General features: G+C 40.3%; 1 protein-coding gene and 1 non-coding gene across 9 annotated transcripts in view; one reads left to right on the forward strand and one right to left on the reverse strand.

Annotated features, from left to right (window-relative positions):
* KIF1B (kinesin family member 1B) overlaps positions 1 to 24,082 on the reverse strand; it is a 131,170-nt gene extending 107,088 nt beyond the window's left edge. For 7 of the 8 annotated variants that reach the window (XM_054579767.1, XM_054579764.1, XM_054579766.1 and 4 more), the window contains exons 1-2: positions 23,737 to 24,082; positions 9,267 to 9,452 (exon numbers count right to left, since the gene is read on the reverse strand). In XM_054579767.1, the coding sequence (XP_054435742.1) occupies positions 9,267 to 9,372 (106 nt within the window). In that variant the 5' untranslated portion in view covers positions 9,373 to 9,452; positions 23,737 to 24,082. The remainder of the gene's footprint in view (positions 1 to 9,266; positions 9,453 to 23,736) is intronic. The other variant, XM_054579770.1, reaches the window with a different exon arrangement.
* On the forward strand, positions 7,561 to 7,666 carry LOC129075692 (U6 spliceosomal RNA). The gene has a single exon (XR_008529668.1). It is a non-coding gene; the product is annotated as a U6 spliceosomal RNA (small nuclear RNA).
* Positions 24,083 to 24,481: the final 399 nt, after the last annotated feature.

A 24,481-nucleotide genomic window follows, 5' to 3' on the forward strand; every position in this document is an offset into this window, starting at 1 on the left:
GTTAGTCAGTGTCCAGCCCCGACTAGTGAATGGAGAAAATAGGAGTTAAGTATCTGCCTCAGGACTATTGTGAGGATGAAGTGAGTTAAAATCTGGAAATTTCTAGTTATGCCTCCCCGGGCTTAAGTGTTCATTATTGTTGTTGTTGGTAACTACTAATCATGCTTTTCCCCTCCACTAAAAGGCAATTTAAAAAGTAAAAGCTTCTTTGTTTTTCTCTTCATCCATTTTGCCTCAAGTTTATTCAGTTACAAAAGGAACAGGGTATCAGGCCAGAACAATGTCACAGGGAAGCAATCCATGTAGTGAAACCACTTCCTCGCTTAGGTAGCTTCTGCTGGCTTCGGCCATAGTTTTCTGTTCTGCCAAACCAAAAAGGCCTTTCCAGATATTCCCATCTGTGCTGGCTCTGCCCCTCAATTACTTACCTGTCCCTTCTCGATGCTTTCATTACCAGTCCTCACACTGCTTTTATCATTTATCTCTAAGACAAGGCTAAAAACTCTGAGAGCTTGGTGGCCTCCCAGCCCATGCTTGCTGAATAACAAAAATCTAATGTCCTACAGATGCTCTCAAAAACCTAATTTCATATTTCTCATTTCTACCAACTCTCTGTGTACAGTCTTCATCCCTAAACAATACTAAGAACAGGTTTTAGCTCACTAGAAATGTTTTTCATAAAATAAGCACAATTTTTGATATACTACCAAAAACTAAATCTATGAGTAGTACCTACACCTTGCTGATCATTTGACCAAGGCTGCAAGGCCTTTCAGGGCCCCCTTAACAGCCCTGCAGACTTTGCTAGCTTCCATCACAGCGCTTCGCACTTGACCAGGCCACTGCCAAAAGCGATCGGCACCTTGTTAGTGGCAGGCATTTTTAAAAATGAACTCCAAAACATTACTTGAGAATTACAAATACGGTATTAAAAACAAAAACTGGACACGGCTGCTTTCCCCTATAGGGGGAAAAAAACCCACCCCAACAAATGCACACATAAAGGCCACGTGCAGTACAGTTTGGACTTTAATCAAGGTAACCTCAAAAGTCCAGAACGATAAGATATAAAGCAGCTTGAAAAAAAAAACTAGGCTTCCTACAACATTCTATCTAGTCTCCTCTCTTTGCTTTTTTGGAATCTAGATGTGAAAACGACTTATTTAGGTAAATGAAGAAGTTTAAATTCTACCCTGTAATAAAAAACAGTTGCAAACACACCATATCAAAGGCCTCCTCCAATTTAGCGATAGCTTCAATTGTTTCTGCCTTTAAATATATATGTTCCCACTGAATGTCACAATTTGGGTACCAAAACTAATCACAAAAAACAATTTAACAAGTCATTTTTCAAACACAATCCTATGCAGTATACCTCATTCCACTTGCTCCTCACAACTGCCATGGGACAGATAGGAGGCTGGTTAGGGAGGAGTAATGTCTCCATTCAACAAATGAAGAACCTAGGGCTCAAATGTCTAATAATAGAGGATGAGCTAAATAAAGTGCAATTCACAAACACAACAGAATAATGTATATCCACTAACATCATGTTCTTGAAGAATACTTAAGACAAGGGAGAATGTACCAAATACATTATTAAGTGAAAGACCAAAACAGAGCACAGGTTTGACAGAAGGAGAGGGGAGGTCACACACAGGCTTTAGCTTTTGGTCTGAGTGAAATGGACACTATCTCAGAGTTTAAAAAAAAAAACAAAAAACCCCAAAAGAGTCTGACTTCCATTCTAAAAAGACTGCTCTAGCTTCTCTGGTGAGAAGAAACTGCTGGAGAACAGGGGTTGAAGCAAGGAGACTTGGTAGGAGGTTACTGCAGGTGGTGGCAGCGAAGGAAGTTAGAAGTGGGCAGGTTCTGGGTATAATCTGAGGAAGGGCCCACAAGACTTTCTGATGAATTGACCAGAAAATGAGAGAGAGAAAGAAGTCAAGGATAATTACATATTTCTGCGCTGAGCAACTAGATAAAGTTGCTATAAACTGAGTTGAGGGGGAATGCAGGGTAGCAGGTTTGTAAGAGGACCTACCAGGAATTCAGTTTTGGACATGTGCAATTTAAAATGTTTATTAGGCAGGTAGAGATGCTAGGTAGACAGCTGCATAAAGTGCCTTCTAAAATCAATTCCTTCCCCACCTATGTGGGGCTCACATTCTTCTTCACAACAGTCCTAAGAAATGGCTTCAAGGCTCAAGTGCGATAATGCAGGATTATCTAAATAAAGTATGGTATATAAATACACTAGAATACTATAAAGCAATTAAATTTGTGTTCTTGAAGAATACTTAAAAGAATGTGCTCAATAAAATTAATGAATTGATAATGTATAATGAGTATTTTACATTTAATTTATAAGCTTTGTATTCAGGTGAAGGGGGAAGTTCTTTTTTCTGTATATATGTTTAGATCTTACTCTACATTCATTGATTCACCTATTCATTCACTGAAGGCTTATTAAACAACAGGCATTGGTTAGGTTCTGAGAATTCAAGTTGACCTCTTCTTCCTTTGTTGTATAAGCCTCTGTATCTTGTTATTGTTTACCTTCTTACATTCATGACCAAGTGTCATTTTAATCAATGTGTACACAGAACATAAAAAGTAAACATTCCTGTCTTTAGAAAAAGGAGGGGAAAAGTGGCTAGAAGGCTTCAGAAAGGGAAAGCAGGAAGCAAATTTCATAAACTTGTGCCTATTCCTGGTCACTGGTATGTGGTCACTGGTAAGCATGGGTATACTCCTCTCTATTTGCAAGATGAAGACTTTGGTTTTTTCCTTTGCTTTAATATTTTTTAAATTAAATATTTAGTAGATATATTTATAAAACATATGTAGAGTATAAACAATAACAAAACCAAGGCCCGGGCACTCCCCAGCTGGTTACAGACCATGACTCCCACCTCTGCAGCTCCAATGAAGGACCCTCTCCAGCACCCCCCACTCTGAAGCACGCTGAATGCTGTCATTATTGCCTTACTTTTCTCATAGTTTTACCCCATCCATGTTTGTATGGAGTAAGGAATACAGAGAACGGCTTTGCATATTTTGAAATTTATATTAATAAAATACATCAGTTTCTACTGCAACATATGAAGCCATAGTTTATGTATGATTTCTGTGTGTGTGTATGTGCATGTGGTAATTCTCATCCTTGCTGTATTCTACTGTGTATATAAATGTACCATGGGGTTCTGGTCAAGATGCCGAAGTAGGTAAACACTGTGCTTCCCTCCTCTGGGGACCACATCAAAATTACAACTAAAATCTAGAAAAATCAGCCTGGAGAACCATCTGAAAACTAGCTGAACAGAAGTCCTATAACTAAGAGTGGGAAGCAGAAATCATAATGAGACCTACTGAATGAGTGAATAAATACACCTAAATGTAGCACAACTTATTTATCCAGTCCCTTGCTGATGGATACTGGGTTGCTTCTGGGTTTTTGTTTTGTTTTTCTAAGAAAAATGAAAGCTGCCCTAGTTGAGTAGCTCAGTTGGTTAGAAGGTCATCCCGATATGCTAAGACTGCGGGTTCCCTCCCAAGTCAGGGCACATAAAAGAAACAAGCAGTGAATGCATAAACAGTGGAAGAGCAAGCTGATGTCTGTCTGTCTGTCTGTCTCTCTCTCTCTCTCTCACAGTTTTTAAAAAAGTGAGTGCTATTCAGAGTTTAAATGCCCAACTCTCCAGCAGTCTTAGCTCCCAGAGAAATGCACATTGGTAGAAGTTATGGAGAGAAACATGATTGGAAATGAGTGAGATACACAGTTCACAGAATGAATCCCAGAGGGCACAAAGGGTAAGTTAAAAGAAACTAGATGTTCCATCTCTCAGGTAAGAGCTCATGGTATGGAGGTGGACAAATAGTAGCTAAGCCCTGGGCTTATCCTTCTCCTCCAGCCACACTGTGAAACGCTTCAGATGCTACATTAGGAAGTTTACACCTCAGTCTGATCTAATGAATTAAGCCCTGGCTTACCAAGGAAAAGACTAAAAGGAGACTTCATTCTGATTCAAGGCTAGTGCCTCTTATCTCTTTTTGGGGATGCAGATATCTCTAAAAATGTAAAAGTCATTACTCAGTCCCTAGGAAAATGAGGAAGACACATTTTACGTATAATTTCAAGGGGTTCCCACCTTGATAGACACTCAGAAGTCTATATATAGACCCTGGTGGTGTTGGGGGGGTGCTAAAATGCAATTGGGAATTAGGTTATACTAATGAAAGGGAAACAAAAAAAGAAAAAAACCCTAAAGACTAATAAGAAAAGACCAGAGTACAAAGTTCTAACCACTTAACCAAATAGAAACTGCAACAAAAATTCATCAAAATGGAGCAGAAGGCACAGTAAGGAGGTAAAGAAATAATAAAAAATGATTTCAAAGTCGAAGAAACTCAGAATATACTGAGATATTATTAAACAAAGCCATTTGTGTGTGCACTTGGGTCTCAAAAATGTCAAGGCAGTAACATTTATCTATGCCATGGAAAATATTCCCACCGAGACCACAAAGTGCTACGACTTTCTGCTATAACTCAGTCTTCAGATCTGGCACATTCTCTCAAGTACCCTTCACCTCCTTCTACTTGTTCATAAGAGATCTTATGGCAGGAACATTCCACCGCATTCCATCTGCAATCAGCTATAATTCCTATGAGCAGCAGTCCAGGACTGCTTGCCATCATAGGAGTCTTTTACTACAATGAACACATGTGGCTATAGCAAATTTCTTTCTTTCTTTTTTTTTTCAACAATTCTAGATTCAAAATGCATACTCTCTCCCCATCTTAAGTCCAGTGTTTTTGTTAAAACAAAACAAACAAAAACAAATAAACAAAAAAGCCATTAATACTTTCTAAACATAGCAAGTGGCTCACTTAAACTATCTCACTTAAAAGTTATCTGGATTACATATTAGTCAAATTACTAATAAACTGCTATATAAAATTTAAAAAAACAGAAATAGAAAATATTAGGAAGAAAACAAAAATGCCAAGAATCATAGAGGAAAAAGTCTCTGATACAACTAGATAACTACCTTTCCAAGAACAAATACCTTTCAAAGGAATCAAAATTAGCCTAAGCCCTCTGAGGCATAACAAAGTATTTAGCTAGAAAACTAGCCCTACTTTTTCCAAGGCTGATTCAGCTAATGAGGATTTTTGTTTAGTAGACTAATGCAAATTTAAAAGTCAAATTTCTCCTGCTGAACATTTACGTGCGAAAAGCAATCTGTTAGAGCCAGAAGAAGGACAGCAGTGCCCATATCCAGCCATAACACTAGTAAGTTCTAATAAGCTACAATCCTGAAAGTTTTCCCAAATGTACTGGGTGTTTCCTTTAAATTCTAGTTGCAATGCCCTATCATCAACGAATGTTACACATGCCCTTTACCAAACTCATAGCTGCACTTTTTAAAAACCCTGTTTAATGACAATTATCACTTTGATCACTTTTACATTGTACTGAGGTTATTTTATTTAGTATGTCTTGTCTCTCCAACCACAAACAAGTAACTCTGTAAGGGCAGGGTCTATGTACATACAACTCTGTAATCCCTATAGACACACACTATAGTAGACTCGAGAGACAGAGAGAGAGAGAGAGAGAGAGAGAGAGGGCAAGGCAAAACACAGTCACTTGGCCTTTGGTCTAGAAAAGTTCTGGATGAAATGTGATGGAAAAACAATTGGTAGTTCAGCACTGTGCTCAAGATGGTCCACCAACTGTTTTTCATAGGACGAATACAATATATCCAGGCCTAAGTCATCACTAAATTATTAATTACTTTTATTAAAAACCAGGCATTTTTCTTTAATATTTTATCAAAAGATATTTCAATATTTTCAGTAGTTCTGGAGATTTTTTGTGGGATATAAGCAAGAATGGGTGAATAAAACTTACATCTTCACAAATTCTAAATTTTATGGCCCCATCATAAAAAGGTATTCAACTCAGAATCTTATTTTTGATTCTTCAATTTGCTATCCACCACAAATGAAAATATCTTAAATCCTTCATCCAGAGTGAATATCATATTTGGGTAATTTTGCTTTTCCCCCTAAAGTGATGTTATTTTTAATACAACAAAAATAAGGTCAAAAAAGCTATATATCTTAAAAGCAATGAGATCTACTACCTTTTTTTAGTAGCCATCAATATAATCCATCTGATTTAAAAAAATAACAAAGTCAGAAAGTCAAGCAGACCTAAACTCATACCCATTTCTTAAAACTATTCAGAGCTAAAGAAAATGTTTTAATTTTACTATATACTCTAAGAGTTTTACTCTCTTAGATAGGCAATGGATTACTTTTTTTTTTTTTTTGATAGTCTATTTGGTACTTAGCATACCATTATACGTACATAAAGTGGATGTTTGCTAATAAATAAACCCCATTCACTTATTATGGATAGTCTTTCATGCAAAAATCTCAAAGGAAACAACTTTTACAAGTTATCAACATGAATTTTATTATTCAGGTATTTAAAACATTCAGTGCAGTCAAGACTGAAAAATAAGCTACTATTATATCACTAGTCTTAGAAAAAGATGTTGCTGCTTAACTATCTCTGGAAGGAAAGCGCACACAAGTTGCTTCTGGAGAGAGGAAACAGTGGACTATGTGATAGGGTGAGAGGAAGTACCACATATTCTTTGTACATACTGAATTTCGTAGTATGTAAATGAGTGTGCTCCATGTTCACAGAACAAATCAAAATTGGGAGGAAATTAAGATAATGTTATTTGACCTTGACAATGAATATAACCTTTCAACTAACTGAAGATGCGGTCATTCTAAAATGATTTGTCATCAAGAAAAAACATTAGCATCATTACTTAACACTAACACAATTTTCTATTTTTATAAAATGGTGAATTGATTTTTACATTTCATGGATATGGCCTTTTAGTACTCCTTTTCTACTTAAAAGTTTCTAGTAAGATTTCCAGCCCGTACGGAAAGTAGCAACAGACACCCCAGCCATAATGAAAAGCCACTCTGTGACACTGGGGATTTCTCCTGGATAGTTCAGTACGCGAATCATATCAGAGAAAAGTCGTTTTTTAAAAAAATCAATTCTAGTTCCTTGGGCGTTATCCCACAAAGGTAAAGGCCATTGGTTCAATTCCTGGTCAGGGCACATGCCTGGGTTGCAGGTTTGGTTCCCGGGGGTGGGGTGGAGGCAGATTTTGGTGAGACACAACTGACAGATACTTCTCTCTCCCATTAATGTTTCTCTCCCTCTTTCTTCCTCTCTTCCCCTCTCTCTAAAAGAAAGATAGATAGGAAGGAAGGAAGGAAGGAAGGAAGGGAGGGAGGGAGGGAGGGAGGGAGGGAGGGAGGGAGGGAGGAAGGAATCTTAGAAATCCATTCTGGCTCCTAATCCAGGATTTCCTCAAGTTCACCTTTTAAAAAAACTTGTGATATATACCATTATATTTACAGGCAATCCCAATAGCCAAAAATACCTCCAAACTATGTTATAATTAAATGTATTTTTTCAGAGAGAAATAAAAGGTCCAATAATCGGGATTTAGTGTGCCCATTTTGGCAGTTCATATACTAAAACTGGAACAATACAGAGAACATTTGCATGGCCCTGTGCAAAGATTTAGTTAAATACTGTGTGAAACTTAATTCTTAAAATAAAGCACAAAAACAACAGAGCTGAAATGAGTGACATTTAAGAACATAAACATTTGTTTTCTAGTTCAACTTTAAGTCTAGCTCAAACTTTAAGAAAGGAGCCAATGATCAATGTTGACTATCCTTTTAAACAATTTTATTGAAATATAATTTACATCCCATAAAGTTCACCAATTTAAAGTGTACAATTCAGGGGAGTTGGGGGAAGTGGGGGAGGGTATGGAGAAACAGTGATGGACACAGACTTGACCTGGGGTGGTAAACACACAATACAGTGTACACATGTTATACTGTAGAACTGTGCACCTGAAACCTGCATAATTGTGTTAACCAGTGTCACCCCAATAAATTCAATAAAAAGGAAAAAATGAATAAAAAAACAAAGTGTATAATTAATACTGAATTTTGCATCTTTTTCCTTTTATAATTATTTATAGGATGTAATTCACTGAATCACTGACACAACTGACAAAGAAATGTCAATCATGAATAATGGTACCATGAGTTCAGACTCCTACTTTTAAATATTTTTTTACAAGATAGATTGTTACTAGTCCTATTTACCAAGTTCAGAAAAGTGTATAAGCAATAGAAAATTCAAAGCTATACATGAGGAATCACACACACAAAAAAGTCTAGCTCATAATAACACAGAATGGTGGTTACCAGAAGCTGAGGAAGGGGGATGGGAGGAAGAAGATACTGATCAAAGGACATAAACTTTCAGTTACAAGATGAATACGTTCTGAAGACCTAACGTGGGCATGGTGATGATAGTAGGTCTCGAGTGTTCTCACCACATACACATAAAAAGGTAACTATGAGAGGTGATAAATATATTAATTAGTTTGATTGTGGTGGTCATTTCACAATGCATACATGTATCAAAACATCGTATTGTATATCTTAAATACACAAGGCTGGGAAAAAGTAGGTTTACAGTTGTGAGTACAGAAACAGTTTATTCTTGTATTATTAATTATTATTTTCCATACAAACAACTGTAAACCTACGTCTGTCCTAGCCTGTATATAATTTTATTACCCACTGGTAGAATCTTCTACACAGAACACTGTCAAATGACCCACAAACAGAATGGTTCCCCAACTATTCAGCATTAACTTGTGTCTGAAGAATCTACAATTTTGCTTTTTCACAAAGCTATAGCTATATATTATAGCTTTTTCTATTGTTCAACTCAAATACTGTAAGAGCTTTAAGACTATCTTGGCAAGCTCAAGGGCTATTTACAATCGAGAAAGAAAAATAATCTTGGCACCTCAACAGGTATATTTCATGTCACCATTTAGTAAAAAATCACTGCTTACACCTTTGTTATCATTAAGATTTCAACCTAATTACACTTGCTATTAATTCAGTTCTCCAGTGATCTCTCAATTGTAAAGAACAAAATAAATAGTCCATATTTAAATTTGGTAGAGAAAATGTCACAGGAGGAAGCATTTAATGGATCATTCAAAATAGCAAAGTTCAAAGTGGTAATATCCAAATGTTAATTTATTCTGATCACAGCAAGAAGGGAAAGGAGAAAGGATGGGAAAGTGAGATATAGCTGATAGAAAACAACATGTACTTACTAGTCGAGTTGCCTTGCATCTGAATGATGCACTTGGACTCTTTGCTGGTCTCTCGAGAATTGAAGGGCCGCACACGGACAGCCACCTTCACTGAGGCTCCCGACATTCTGACTGATGGTCTTGTTATACAGATATGCAGTCCAGAAATAAAGAATCAAATCTTCTTTTGATTTATATTCAAGTTTCCTTTAAAAAAAAACCCATAGAAGGTAGTTAGAATTAAAGAAAGCTTGTGTTAACTTGAGCATAAGAGCTCTTAAATCTTAGTACTATTTATCTTATATCTTACATATCTTAGTACTATTTCCGCTTTCACTTCTAAAAACCTCATTCCTTTTCCTCCCTGTAAACCATCAAATAAAAAATTATGACCAAATCTTGTTTTCCTACTACATTACCTCTTTACCATATCTAAAAAGCCCCTATACTCAGTAACAAAAAATGTAACTGCAAAGTAACAGACATCTATCTAGCTGGCTCTGTTTTTCTAAACCAATCTTCAATAACAGATGAAAAATACAAAGTGTTTATTCGTTAAGAGTTCCTTACACAAGTAAATTCCCATCCGCAAAAACAAGTTACATTAAAGAAGTGCACTGAACTTTCTATACGTTAATTATAGCTTGAAACATTCGGTTACACAATGTGTACCTAAACAGCAAAGGACAAAGAGTTCTGGCTAGCTCCTTTAACTTCTAACTATTCAGAGATTCCTTGACCTTGGAAGATCCTTTTCACTTGTATGTCATTTGACCCTGGCAACCATCTTGTAGAATAATCAGAATATTCCAAGAGTCCTAGGTTCTACCCTCTGGTGTGCAGAATCAAATCACTACACTGTACCACTGAATGAAGCCAATGGAAAAACTGTGAACATGTTTCAGAGGAATAGTTTCCCTCCCAACAAAACAAAACAAACACTATTCTGTGAAAAGAACCCACGTAAGTAATTTCCACAAGAAAAAGCAGATCTCAATCTGTACTCTATCCATTATGCAAACATCTTCAAGAAAAAAAAAACCTAAAAAAGAAACACACTTTGAAGTTCCATTATCAGAGAGTCCCAACAGAACTGAAACCTTTCCTGGTTGGTATGGCTAAGTGGATGGAGCATCAGCCTGCGAACAGAAAGGTCAGTTAATTCTTGATCAGGGCGATGCCTGGGATTCAAGCCAGGTCCCCAGATGGTGGCATGCAAAGAGGCAACCGACTGTTGTTTCTCACACATCAATGTTTCTTTCTTTCTCTTTCTCCCACCTTTCCTGTCACTCTAAAAAATAAAATCTTTTCTAAAGAAAAGAAAAAAGAACTTAAATCTGACCGATTATTTCCCGTATAATTAGAGATTAGGAATGCTAACCTCCAGTAGCATATCTACAAATGTCTTCCACAACATAAGGTATAAATATATAAAAAACCAAAAGCTACTCTCTACCTCATTACCTTTCGTATTTTCTCAACAGCATTATCACTTTGAAATCCTTCTTCTTGAAACGTCTACTGTTTGTCTCTCTCACACCACCACCAGACCAGAACGTTCAGAGATCTTATTTGCTAGCACTTAGAACAGTACCTAACGATGGATCTGAGTAAATAATGTTTATTGAAAGAATAAATTAATGAATTATATTTCCCAACTGTAAAAACTGTTCAAGTCTTTTGCCTGGTTTACTCATGTTTTGTTTGTTTCAAATAATTACAATATTTATTGATACTGATCTCTTTATATCTGCTCCAATTTTTCCGGTCCCTTTCCCATTTTATTTTACATTAAACAGATGGTGCTTTTAAAAAATATATCAAACATTTATTGTGATCCCATTTATCAAATGAAAGCTTTGAGTTCTTAACCCTCCCAACAAATACAGCATGACCAATAGTCTAGGTGAGCACAATGCTGTGCCAAGAGAAAACGGATGAAGGAGGCAGAAAAGGACAGGGCACATTTCAACCCCCAGAGCTCACCCTGACACACAGCCGTCATCTCAACACTCTACATGTCCCGCTCCTTTCTTGCCCCAACTAGCAATTTCTGCCAATCTCCTACTTATATCCGGCCCCGTACCATAAAACTGGAGTCATCTTTGTTTCCTTCTCCTTGAATCCTTTCAGTGTTAAAATTATTAATGAAATGCCATACAAAAACTTTTAAAAACAAATTCACATTTTCTATCCCTTTCTCCCTCTCATTCCCCCTGCCATTATCCCAATCTATGTCCTTACTACCTCAACTGATTTTTGAGCTTTAAGCTTTAATTAGGGTTGGTAAAACAGAATCACATAAGGGCCTTTTGAAAAGTATATGGTGATAGAAGGAAACTAGACTTTGGGTAATGAGCATGCAATAAAAGATACAAATGTTGTATTATCAAGTTGTACACCTGAAATTTATATGATGTTATTAATCACTATTACCCCAATAAATTTAATTTTTTTAAAAAGAAAAGCAAGAGCCTACACTCCCCAGCCTTGTACTGGACAGTTCTGAGACAGGCCCCAGGTATGGGTCATTTGTTTAATTTCCACAAAGATTATGTTGTAAGTCACCAGCTGAGAACCCTGCACTATGCAATTGCTTAACCCTGCTGCAATATTAACCTTTCCAAAGCATAACTTTCTATTTCACTTCCAAACTCAAGAACTTTCTTTCATCCCCCAGTGCTAACAAAATCAAGACCAACGTTAAAGTACTCTTGACTTTGTTCTAGTCAAGCTCCTTTACTATCCCCTGTTCCTTCACGCCTCCTAACAATTTCTCCCCTACAATGTGCATATGAATTTTCATTTTCTCCTCTATTTGATAGTCCAGCTCCAGTCTTACCTTTCCTAAAATGACTACCCCAAACGTTCCAGGAATCACTGGTATTTCCTGAAGCATTTAGAGCCCAAACATGTTTTGAGAACATTGCTATCATTTTACATGACTGCATTCTATCTTGCATTGTTCTCATGGCTAAAGGACTCAATGCCCATTTTAAGGGGCTCCTACTGGCCAAAGATGGGGTAATTAAAATATAAGAACACATACATACGTACATACAGCAAATGGATTGAAAGACATTAAATATATAAATTCATGAGTCTATGATGATACTTTTTGAAAACCTCATTTTGAAGAGTAGCAAATAAAACAAAAGAATTAAGCACATATCCAATTTGTATATCCTGTATAAACTATATTCCTGAGTCGCCAAAGAGTCAATGTGGGCAGGTTCTTCTTTACAGAAAAATTCCAACTAATTATAAATGCAGAAGAAGCAACAGAATTATAATGTCACCGTGTTCCAACTCTAATGATATGCTCTCTGCAACAACCATCACTAGCTGCTAAAAAAAAAGGGCTTAGATGAAAAGTTGGTCGATGTGGGAACATTACAATGTACAGACTGGGCTGACAACATCTCTATCAAATTTAACATTACCAGAACTAGTGTAACACCTAGGTGGCTTATGCCTCCTGATGTGCTACGATAGGAAACACAGCGCCGCCTGTAAGTACTCTTATCCCACACTCTTAAAAAATACTGAATAGAAGCAAGCTTCAGATGCCAACTACCAGTTTACAGGACATATAGGGAGCAAAGAAACAATTTAAAGGACACTTAAAGATGCAGTCAGCCAGCCAAACCCAGAATATGGAAAGATGTACAGGTCAAGTCACCCAGTTTCTTCAAATGAACAGCATAATTGGGGTGGAGGGGTTATAATAAGAAACTCATGTTAGTTATCAACCAAATGCAATGATTTTTTTAGTCAAGAAATTCTGTAAAAAGACATTTTTTAGATATTCATAGAAATCTGAACACAGACTGGGTATTGGATGATATTAAGGAATTTGTTAGGGGAGGACAGAAAAAACAAGTTTGCCAAAATGTCAACAATTATTGAACACTATAGATACTTAAATGTAAAAACCAAAACTTTCTTTTGCGTTCTATCCATGGCCTACCAAAATGTTGAATGCTGCTGACGGGCATGCAAACGAACAACAAAGGCTGAAACCTCCTTGCAAGGTTTCAGACATAAAGTGTTATGCATTTGCAACTAGGAAGCAAAACACTAACATCTCTAATATCTAATGCCCCTATAGATACACTTTTCAATATACCGTTGGACTCCTCTCCCTAACTACCCTGCCAGCATTTCATTCAACCTGGCCAGCTCCTTCAACTTCTGACTATTCAGAGATTCCTTTCACTTGGAGACACAACCAAAGTCAAGGTATCACTCTACCTCCCCCAAACAGCAGAGGCTCTTCCACCGCTTCTATTTCTTTTAACGTTCTCACCATTCTCCGGTTCCCACACAACAGCTTGCTTCCTCTACCCGTCCAAATTACATGGCTTCTACCTATACAATCTGTTATTTCTACCATCACCAACCCTTTTTAGGACTGCCATACTTCTCACCCAAGACCATTAACTTTCTTAACCACTTCTTTCTTCCTCCTACCCAACTGCACTGCACAGCACCGCCATTTTCACCAATTTCATACACAATATCGCTAAACTCATCTTCCTGCAGTACAGGCCTGTTCATGTAATCGTCCACTTAAATCCTCAAAGCTTCTCTACTGTCTATCAAGCAATGACAAAACTCCCTACAGCAGCATTCCATGCGCTCTGCAACATAAATCACCTATTTTTATTAGCCCACAAAACACTGCCTTCCATCCACGTTCATTCACAACCACCCACCCGAGGGCTTCCTGAAATCATCTCATGTTTTTCTTTCCCTATGCCTTTTTTCCAACATTCTTTCTACCCATTGTGAGCTTCCTCCTCTCCTGTTCTCCTCAAAATTCCATTTATTTTTCTGGGATGTTCTCATATGCTACATGTCTAAAGCATTCAGAGTCTCCCCACTCTTCAAACCAAATGCAAATTCTTCTCCATTTAGTATTTTTCAATTCAATGATCCTACCCAAAGCAAAATAAGTTAACTTTTCTTATCTCTACTGTAGATTTGAAGTTCCTTAAGGACAAGAAAGGAATCTTAGTCATACTTCTAATCCCCTATATCACAGGGTCTTGGATATAGTAGTTAGGATGATTTTAGTTGAATTTCTAGTTACCGTGAGTCAACAGAATGATGATTGAGTGGTATTAATAAGAAAGAGTTGTTCTGCCCTGACTGGTATTGCTCAGTTGGTTGGGCACTGTCCCACAAAGTGAAAGGGTGGCCGGTTCAGTTCCCAGTCAGGACACATGCCTGGGTTGCAGGGTCAGTAATGGTCAGGGTGCATACAAGAGGCAACAGATCAATGTTTCCCTTTCACACTTATATTTCCCTCCCACTTTTTCTCTCTCCCTTCCCATCTCTCTAAATATAAATAAATAGAATCTTTTTTTTAAAAAAAAAGTTCTTCCAAAATAAGAAAAAGGATAAAATTAATTTCAAATTTCTTCCTAATTAAAAAAGCTAGTAACAGTTATTTTTAGGAAGTGATACGTACATTTCAAAATTACTTTCCCAAAACAATCTGAACCTAAATAGATTTGTTTTTTTCTGATTGAGTATCCTGCAGTAAAACTGCAACAATCTCCACAGTGAGTTAAAATTTTATACAGTACAAGGAAACTACAGTCAAGTGGACAATTGAAAGTGTTACTTTGTTACTTCCCTACCAGTTACTTCCCAAACCACCAAAGTACTTTGCTATTTTGTTACTTTCCTACCATTATAAACAGTATCTCTTTTATTATAGATGTTCATTAAAGCATTACAGCTCCAAAACTCCCTGATTCTTTTTTTTTAATGATAAATTACATAAATCTGAAATTAAGTTCAAATTCCAGTGAGAGCCCTGACTGGTGTGGCTCAGCTGGCTGGCTTCCTCCCACAAAGCAAAAGGTCGCCAGTGTGATCCTGGGTCAGGGCACATGCCTGGCTTTCAGGTTCTGTTCCCAGTAGTGGTGCCTACGAGAAGCTACCAAATGTTTCTCTCTGTCTCTTCCTGAACCTCCTTTAAAAATAAATAAATGAAATCTTAAAGAAAAAACTCTAGTGAGAAACAATTACAGAATATTTTAAAAGAAGTTATAGAAAAACCAGAAAAATAGTTTAAAAATACATTTTCCAAGTTTTGACAAGCCAAAAGAAGGTAGGAAAAGTCAACCACACATACTATGAGTCACTTAGCCTCAGTTCTAGACTGTTTCTGACCAGTTTTCCTTCCTTATGACATGCAATTAAAAGCCTTAGGAAAGCAAATGGAGCAAAATTCCAAAAGCACTCACTAACAATAAAGGGATTATCATCTAATACAAAGAAAAACATTTAGGTCTAATTCATTTTAATTTCCCTAAATGTTTGCCCAACTGCTTAATTTTGATCTTGTGCAATTGTCACTTGTCCTCAGAGGTACCCTGGATTATTAGGAGCCTAAGGGAAAGACATTCTCAAATTGACCTTTCAGCAAAGTGAATAAACAAGAACAAAGCAATACTAGTTCTGGTTAGCTTGTTTTTGTAATATCCCTCTTCCACAGGAAACAGCCAGGATTATATTCCTAAAACAGAGGTCATTTCACGCCCTTAAATACTTGCAGTTGGTTTCCACAGCTTCATAACATAAACTAAAAACTCAAGGGCCCCCACAGTTCAATCTTCTCCCCCAGTCCCCGTCTCCACTGCCCACCCCCAGCCTTCTTCTCCACCACCCATCCTCTTACTGTACCAAACATGCAACTCCTTGAATCTTCTTTCTGAACCTATTGTAAGTCCATATCTTTTGAGGACAAGGTCAAATATCACCATGGAACAGGAAGCTTTAACTCCTGCATTCCTTAAATCCCCCCTTTCTGAGCCAAAAGTCATATCTTCTTTCTCCTTGATCCCTAAAAACACTGTGTTGGTATCTCATTTTTCTATTATTTCATTCGGCCCTGTGATGAAGTCAGTGGTTTACTTAACTCACACACACTGATACTTTACTCAGTACATGTTTGTCACAAGTGAAGATAAAATATAACCAGGACACAGTCTTTTAAAAATCAATATTCACACAATTTGCTACACAGCAGCAAATTTACAGTATCAATAAGCAGTCTGTTTAAAAGATAATCTTTTCCACTGAATTACATTGTAAAGAATGTTTACCTAAAAGGAAACATCTGCATCTAGTATGTCCATTCTGAGACGCTAAGAATATTACCTTGTTATTATAAGTTTTCCATCTCTCCATCTAATATTTTCCATGAGGACCAAGCAGGTTTTAGGACCCGATACTGTGTCACTGACCATGGCTACACTGATAAAGTGGTCCCTTTCAAAATGTAAGAACTTATTTTTGCATGAGTTACCTGTCTATTCTTGCTTTCTGACTCTATAGATAAAAAGCAGCCATGAGCCAAGCTGTGAATGCTCAAAATGGATCGCGTGTCAGAAAAGCTTCTCTCTGCATTCCAACCCAATGCCAGAAATCAGCCTGCACAGAAGAGTCTCCTGACAGATCAGACTTTTAGTCTCATGTGGGGCTAAACTAGTTCAGTCAGGCTCGCCAACTGTTTTCTTTAATTACTATGTAAAATAACCTGATACAACTTTTGGATCTATTAGACACATGTCCTATGACTACAATGAGAAATCAAAGATCCTCCTTTTTGCTGATGATGTGATTTTATTCTGATTAAACGAAGGAATACATCAAGAAAACAATAGCTCCTGTGGCTTAAAATAAACTATTCTAAATGAGAATGATTTTTTCATTTTTTCTTCTCTCTCAAAGTTTGGATAATTTGTTCCAATATCTAAAGCTACAACCTATAGCTTTATTTTGGCAGATCCACTGGGAACCCTGCTTCTCAAATCCCAACACATGTTCTTCTAGGCCCTAGCTGGGTAGCTCGGTTGGTCAGAGCTGGTCAGAGCATCATTCCAATACACCAAGGTTGCAGTTCTATCTGGGGTCAGGGAACACAGTAACCAAAGAATGCATAAATAAGTGGAGCACCAAAGCGATGTTTCTCTCTCCCCCCGCTCCCCCTTCCTCTCTCTATAAAAATCAATATACATATATATAAAAGTTCTTCTATTGTCAAAATGGATGACATCGACTCCAGGTTAAAATGAACTAATACCTGGTATGAGACAAGATCCTTTTTGTGATCTGCCCCTGACTACACCCAACTACCGGGACAAGAATGCAGATCAGACTTTGCTATATGTCAACAATGTGTCAGTCTTGCCACACAATAAACCTGTACCCCAAGTTTAATAGCTATGTTTTCATTTATGTGACAACATAGAACACAAGTACTCTAGGCTCTCACCAGGATTAAATAATGATTTTCTTCTGGGATACTCAGGTTTATCTTTATGTAGTTACATACCTGAATATTAGAAATATCCTTCTCACAAAAGACTTTATTTATATTTTAATGCTGTATTCTCATTTTGGAAAGGAGGTGAATTAATTTTTCAAAAATGATCTTAGAAAAAATATTACTTCTTTTTATTCAAAGGCATGTGGGACATACTTAGTATATACACATCCTTGTATCAACATGACTTTTAACACTTTCCTTTTAAAATGTCTTTAGAATTTATTACCAGGAAAAAAGTTTCTGACAAACTATTAGGCTTTCTTTTACCGGAATGCAAATTATATAATGTATCTTTCCCTTTTACCTTGAATTCAAAAAGTTTCACAACTAAATTATAATAACCACATTATACAAATTGCTGCAATTTGTATGTATTTACTTTTTCCTGTTACATAGATTCTTATTTCTTATCCATATTTTCCCAGCCTCATTGTATATATGGTATTTGCAGTAGGCTGCGCAAATCCTTTTTATAAACAGCAAGTGGTCTAAGTTCTGAAGAAAACTTTCCTGTAATAACCTATTCTGCTCTTAAACATTGGAAATGTGGTATGTAATCAAAACTCTGGTTCCTAAAAACAAAGTAAGTTTAATACAAATAGAGTTATACAAAAATTTGTGTTGAATGAATCTGACAGCCATGTGAGTGGCCAGAAAAGTAGCGGTCCCAAAAGAGACTGAAACTAGCCCCACCCAAAACACCAGCAGATGCCAGTTCAGAGGACAAGTGAAGTGAGCAATACTTTCAATGCTGCAAAGGCGTGAAGGGTGCCCCTGTTTTCAGCAATAAAGGTCTGCACGCCTGAGCTAAAGCGGTGTCTGTAATGGACCAGTCTGTGGTGGTTTGGGGGAGGCAAGGAAGTAGAAAATGCAGGTATCCTTGCTGCTTGTAGAACCTGGTTGTGTGGGGTAGGAAAGAGACAATTAGAAGCATACAGAAATGAAGGAGGGATTTTTCTCCCCCCACATCCCTCATGTTTTTGTACTTTATTCAACAACTATTTGTTAGGTGCCTACAACGTGACAAGCAGTTCCAGAAGTCTAGGATACACCAGTGAAGAAAACAGACAAACATCCTTGCCATGGAGGAGCTTACATTCTAGTAGGGGGAAAGAGGACATTAAAATACTTAAGTTCTACAGAATGTTAGGTGATGACAGGCACCATGCAGGACGCAAACTACAGCAAAGTGAGGGAGGGCTGGAGCATGGCCGCGGGAGAGGACCGTGCAGGTGCGCAAACGAGGTCACAGTAGGCCTGCGGAGGCGGAGAGACGTGGAGGAAGTGAAGGAGTCATTCAAGCAGATTTCAGGGGAAGAGTGTTCCACACAGAAGAAAGAGTCACAATAAAGTCCCAAAGGTCAGAATGTACCTGCTGTACTCAAGGAACCAGGGGGAAATGGTCGGTGGGAAGGGAAAAGAGGAGTAACCAATACAGTAAGTCCCTAAAATTAAAAGGCAGGGATATCCAAGCCACAGGCCAAGGGATTAGCTGAAGTCAGGGAGGGCAATCTTTCCTCTACAACTGGAGGAAAGAGGGTAAAAAAAAAAAAAAAAAAAAAAAAAAAAAAAAAGGCAGAGAAGTTTATAAGTAAATGGAGAGGAAACTGAGAGAGTCCATGCCTTTTTTCCCATATAAGGTGACAGGTAAGGTTTTATGCCAAGCATGGGGCAGGGGGTGGCTTGAGTACAAAGTGGTCAAGATTTTAGAAATGCCACTGTGGAGAACAGGGGAGGGAACTGAGCAGAACTGCTTCAACAGATACCAAAGACAGACTCAGGAGACCAGCGACTACACATTGATCGCGGCACTAATCCCAGCACTGTGTGAAGCTTCACCAGGACACGGGATAAAACAGAGGGCGTGGATGACAGAAATGATGCAAGGCTGGCATCTGCATCGTGGGCCTTGCAAAATAATGAAGAACGACTAAAAACTGCAAGTGCTCGGAAGAAAATAACTGAAATAATGCACCCCAGGAATCGCAATATGGAAAAGGAAGACAAAGACGTAAACTCCAGAAGAGGCTGACGGTCCAGGAGACTTGAGTCAGGAGAACACACAGAAAGAGACTAGAAAGCAAGAGCTACAAATTAATTATCAGAGTTTAAGATCTGAAGGCAAATCGAGACCTTTACTAGATCTGAGGGTGATGACGTGTTAAAAGATGTGACCAAAACACCGAGTTTCTGGAACAGAATGAAACCCGCGTTTCCTTGGGCAGAAATCAAGGGATTTTTAAGGTTAAGGGCAGTTACAAAGTAAGCTATAGTGGTTGGTTACTTACTACCTTTAGTGACCTGAGGAAGGAAGACTCTGTTTCAATTTCTTCATCTGTAAAATGGGGATAACAGTATCTATCTCATCTGGTTTTTGTAAAGATAAAATTAGTGAATAAGTGTTAAGTGCTTAGAAAAGAGTCTGGCACATCAAAGAGCCTGATATGACTAAGCTATTCTATCATTATTACTGTTATCGTTTACACAGTTATTGAAATCTGTCAGGATGATGTCAGAAATTCAGAACTAAGTCTATCAAAGTCATCAAACAGAGCAATAGCAGAGGATGGTATACAAGGAGGGACTCAAAAGAAACCGGAATTATCTTGGGAGGGCAGGTCCCTTGTACAAGAGCACAGGCTTCCTCCACTAGGTGAGTGTTCCAGGAATCCATCTGAATCAGCAGCGCTGTGAGAAGCTGCATTCGCTTCACTGGATTGTTTTTTGAGAACTCTTTCAACACGTCTGCCCATTTCATGATGGGTGATTTACGAGTACACCTGTCTACACTGCGCTGGGTGGTTGGCAGTTTCTGACCAAAAAAACAGCATGACCTCTGTGCCCCGCCCTCCCTATCTCACCCCAAACCTGATCTCACCCCAAACAACTTTGTTTTTGTTTCCCCAGCTGAAAAAAGTCCGCATAGGGAAATGTTTTGCTGATGTGGAAGAGCAAAAAAAAAATGGCAGAAGCACTAAAAGGCATCAAAATCGACGAGTTCAAATGCTGTTTTGAGCAGTGGAAAGAATGTCTCTATAGGTGCACTGCATCAAATGGAGAGTACTTTGAAGATGACTGAAGCTTGAACATGTAAGAATAAACACACAATTTTTAATAAATAAATTCCAGGTTTTTTGGGGGTCCCCCTTCATAGCTGAACAATATGCTTTGGCGGAAACAATGTGTTATCATTAAAAATATTTTTAAATCTATTATTTACAATCTTATGACTTAAAACATATAAACAAACAACCATAAAACAATCATAAATGTACCAATTGAGCATTAGATAATAAGTAGTATATGGAGTAAACCACCATGGCAGGGGGAGCAACACATTAAATTGTATTAAAATGGATAAGAGGTGGAATTATGTTATCTTACTATACCTTTACAAATGGTAAAATGTAAGGTCGTTGAAGGTAAGGAATTAAATCTCCATATGCACTCTCAATTAATTAGTAATCAATGTCATAAAAGTGAGCATAAATGATTCACTGGACCATTACCCAAAAAGTCAGAGAGGTCCAAGGCATCTTTCGCAGGGTTTTTTTCCTATCACAGTCATGTCTGTTGCTTTTATCTTCTATGCTAATGAGCTGCATGAGAACAAGTTCTAAATGTATTTATATTTATTCACACTCTTTGGGGGACCCCAGAAATTCACCAGGATATGTTCCAATAAGGCGATCTTTCAAAGAGAGCTACATGAAATCGACATGCTATACCTTTCACTTTGGAGCCTTCTGAAATTCTACCCTATCAGCTTAACAAGACAACAGAGAGATGTTTCGGCCTGGAAAAGACCTGCTGTGATTAGCAGGCTGGGAAGGGGTTTACAAAGTGAAGGCAGGGGCCCATTGTTGTCCTTTACTCTGTACCCAGGACAAGCTGACAGCAGGGACGTGGGCTAGAAAGCTTTGGCTGCGGAGACACTGTTAGCATTCTCCTTGGGAGTTTATTCCCTGCGCAAATTCAAAGTGGGAAAGAGGAAAGAGAAAAAAAAAGGAAAACTGCATTCACATCTGGTCTTGAAAAGGAAAAACAGTCTGTTCTAAGCCTTAGAAGCTGTACTTAATTGGACAAATTTTGGAAAAACATTCATCAGGGCAGAGCTGCACAGATTCATAAAATCTTGCCTCCAAATCAGATCCACAATCAGGTCTGATTTTAACAAATGCTGCAAATACATTTAACCACAATTCTTCAGACTTTTTTTTTTAACTAATAAGGTAACTGTAAAAATTTAATACTTAGAAGTATTTCTTAATTGGGGCATGGAATTTTAAAACAGACATTCTGTGCTCTCATATTAATACAAAAAATAGTTTCTATTGAAGCCATTTTTGATTCATCCAAGTTTTAAAAAATCTTAATAATAAAATATAAAGTGTTATGATTTTCCTTAGAAAACTGTACCTGAAATTTTTTTAATTTTTCAACTTAAGAGGTTGTAGGAATTCATTCATTAAGAAATGGAGTTTGAATGCAAGCAAGAGACACAAAGAAGGCAGGCACCCCACGCACCAGGTCCCGTCCGCATCCAGGAGGCAGCAGAAAACCCATTTCCAGGCCCACCCTGAACTCAGCGGGTGATCACTTCCAGATCTGCTGCAGGAGGCCAGCACGCGTGCAACCCTCATACTCCATCCGCAGATGGAACATAAGAACTCCCCCTGCCTCATAATCCAGCAGCCACTCCAAGTTAATTAGAAAGCATCACCTCACTTCTTAAAGAACTCGAGCAAAGGTTTTATTACGACTAAACTGATAAAATGCCAGCCTTTAAATAAAACATCCACCATGATATCACTTCTTAAGAGCTATTCAAAACCAGTCACCATACCCTCATTAGGCTCACACAGACCCATCTGTGGCACAAAGCAAAACGTTCGCTGTCGACAGAACAGCTGCCTGGAGCAGCGAGCGAGGGATCTGTTGACGCTCTAATTTCAGCTACCTCGAAATTCCACAAAGATGACAACCTGCGCCCTCGGAAACGCCGCTGCCACCTCCCCCACGGCCAGGATATTCCAGCTGACCAATGACTGGAGGCCGAGCTCCTCTGAGAATCTGTCCACCCAAGGCCACCTACTGAGGCCCAACTCGGTCCGCTGGCCTCAGCAGCCCTCAGATCCGCTGTGCACACGGAGGGCATCACCAAGCACCCGCTCCAGGGCACTGGCCACCGGAGATGAATAATAACTCAGTATTTCACCCCACTAAGAATGGAATCTCGAAGACACTTTCCCTTGGAAGCTCCACAAGCATTCCCCAAGGAGAAAAAGTGATTTTGGAGGTGAATTCTGGTTTGAGGGCCTGAAATGTCTGGTGTTGCCTGAACAATGACTAGCTTGCCGGAGCAGCCTCCCAACCCCCACAGCTTGGCTTCTGGTGGTGGCTAGTCACCCTGGAGGCTGCCAGGGCTGTCACTCGGTGCCTTCCAGCAACGGGACTTGGCTCCTGAAGGATTTGTCAGATCATCCTCCCAATATGGCTGCCAGAGTAATCCTGGGCTGCGAGCGCCGAGACCACAGCCGCCTGCTCAGGGCTGGCCGGCCTCCAGCGAGCCCCCTCCCTCCCTTCCCGCCACGCTCCCCTCTCCGGCCCTTGCGCCACCGGCTTCCCCCAGCCACCCCATGCCCTTTCACGCCTCCGTCTGGCAAAAGGGCGCCGCCACATTCCCAGCCGAAGCCCCGGTGCCAACCACAATGGGGAAGAGGGATGAGGAATACAAGAAAGGGTGGCTTCGAAACGGAGCAGCGCCGTCTGCACCGAGCTGCAGTGCGCGCGGCGAGCCGCGGGAACGCACGGACAGCCGCGGGCCTCCCGGCCGCGGGGCACAGCCGGGGCCTGGCAGCTCCAGGGAAACGGGGGGCTGGTGCGGGGCGCTGCGGGGGCCCAGCAGGCCGCTGGCCCCAAGCCCGGGGCTCGCTGCTGGTCTAGGGAGGCTCCCCCACTCCCCGAGGGCGAGGCTCCCCCACCCCACCGGGTGCCCTGGTGAGGCAGCGCCCTCACTGTCCGTCGCTCTCGCCCCACCCGGCGCTTCCTCCGCTCGGACGGCGCCCAGACCCCGGCCCCGCCGCCCCTCCCCCCGAGACGGGCCCTCCGCAACCCGGCCGCAGCAACCGCCGCCCGCCTTACCTCAGCCGCGCTGTGGACTGATGGGCGGGCAGGCGGGCGGGCCGGCTGGGTCAGCAGGCGCCGCAGCGCGCGGGGGCGCGGAGGGCCGAGCACCGACGCTCTTCAGAGCGAGCAGCGGCCGCCGCGAGCCGCAGGGCGCCTCTTCGCAGCCCCATCACGCAGCGGCCCGCTCCCGCATCGGGGGCCACAGAGGGCGGTAGCGCGGGAGGCTGGAGCGCAACGACCGGCCGGCGGTGGCAGCCGCGGTGGGTGAGGAGTGGCTCGGACTCGCGCCGGTGCCTCCCAGGACCGCCGCCGTCTGACTGCCCAGAGTCGGTCCTGGCGAAGCTCCGCCCGCAGCCGCCGGCACGGGACACCGCCCCGAGCCCAGCCGCGTCGCGTCACCTCGGCCCGCCCCGACGTCCGCGACTGACGTGGCAGAGACCAATCGGAGTGCAGGGCTCGAGTCGGCCGGCCAATCGCAGAGAGAGCTGAAGGGGGCTGCGAAGGAGAGCTGTGGAGACGACGGGGCGCCCCCTGGTGGCTTAGAAACCGGCTCGAGTGTGGGAGTGCCCGGGGTGCGGGGTGGGCGAAATCCGCGCCCAGAGTCCCCTCCCCGGTGACCCCCAGAAGGGCGTTAGGCGGCGGCAGCCGCGCCTGGCCAACCGGATGATCCGCCTTGTAAGGGGACAAAGCTCGGCGAAGTGGGGCGGGGCAGGACTGGTGGGAGCCAGATGCCTGCGGAGGAGCTGACAGAAATGGGGGA

Source organism: Pteronotus mesoamericanus, unplaced genomic scaffold, assembly GCF_021234165.1.
Source record: "Pteronotus mesoamericanus isolate MK-2021 breed Mesoamerican mustached bat unplaced genomic scaffold, CSHL_Meso_final contig_557, whole genome shotgun sequence".
Lineage (NCBI taxonomy): Eukaryota > Metazoa > Chordata > Mammalia > Chiroptera > Mormoopidae > Pteronotus > Pteronotus mesoamericanus.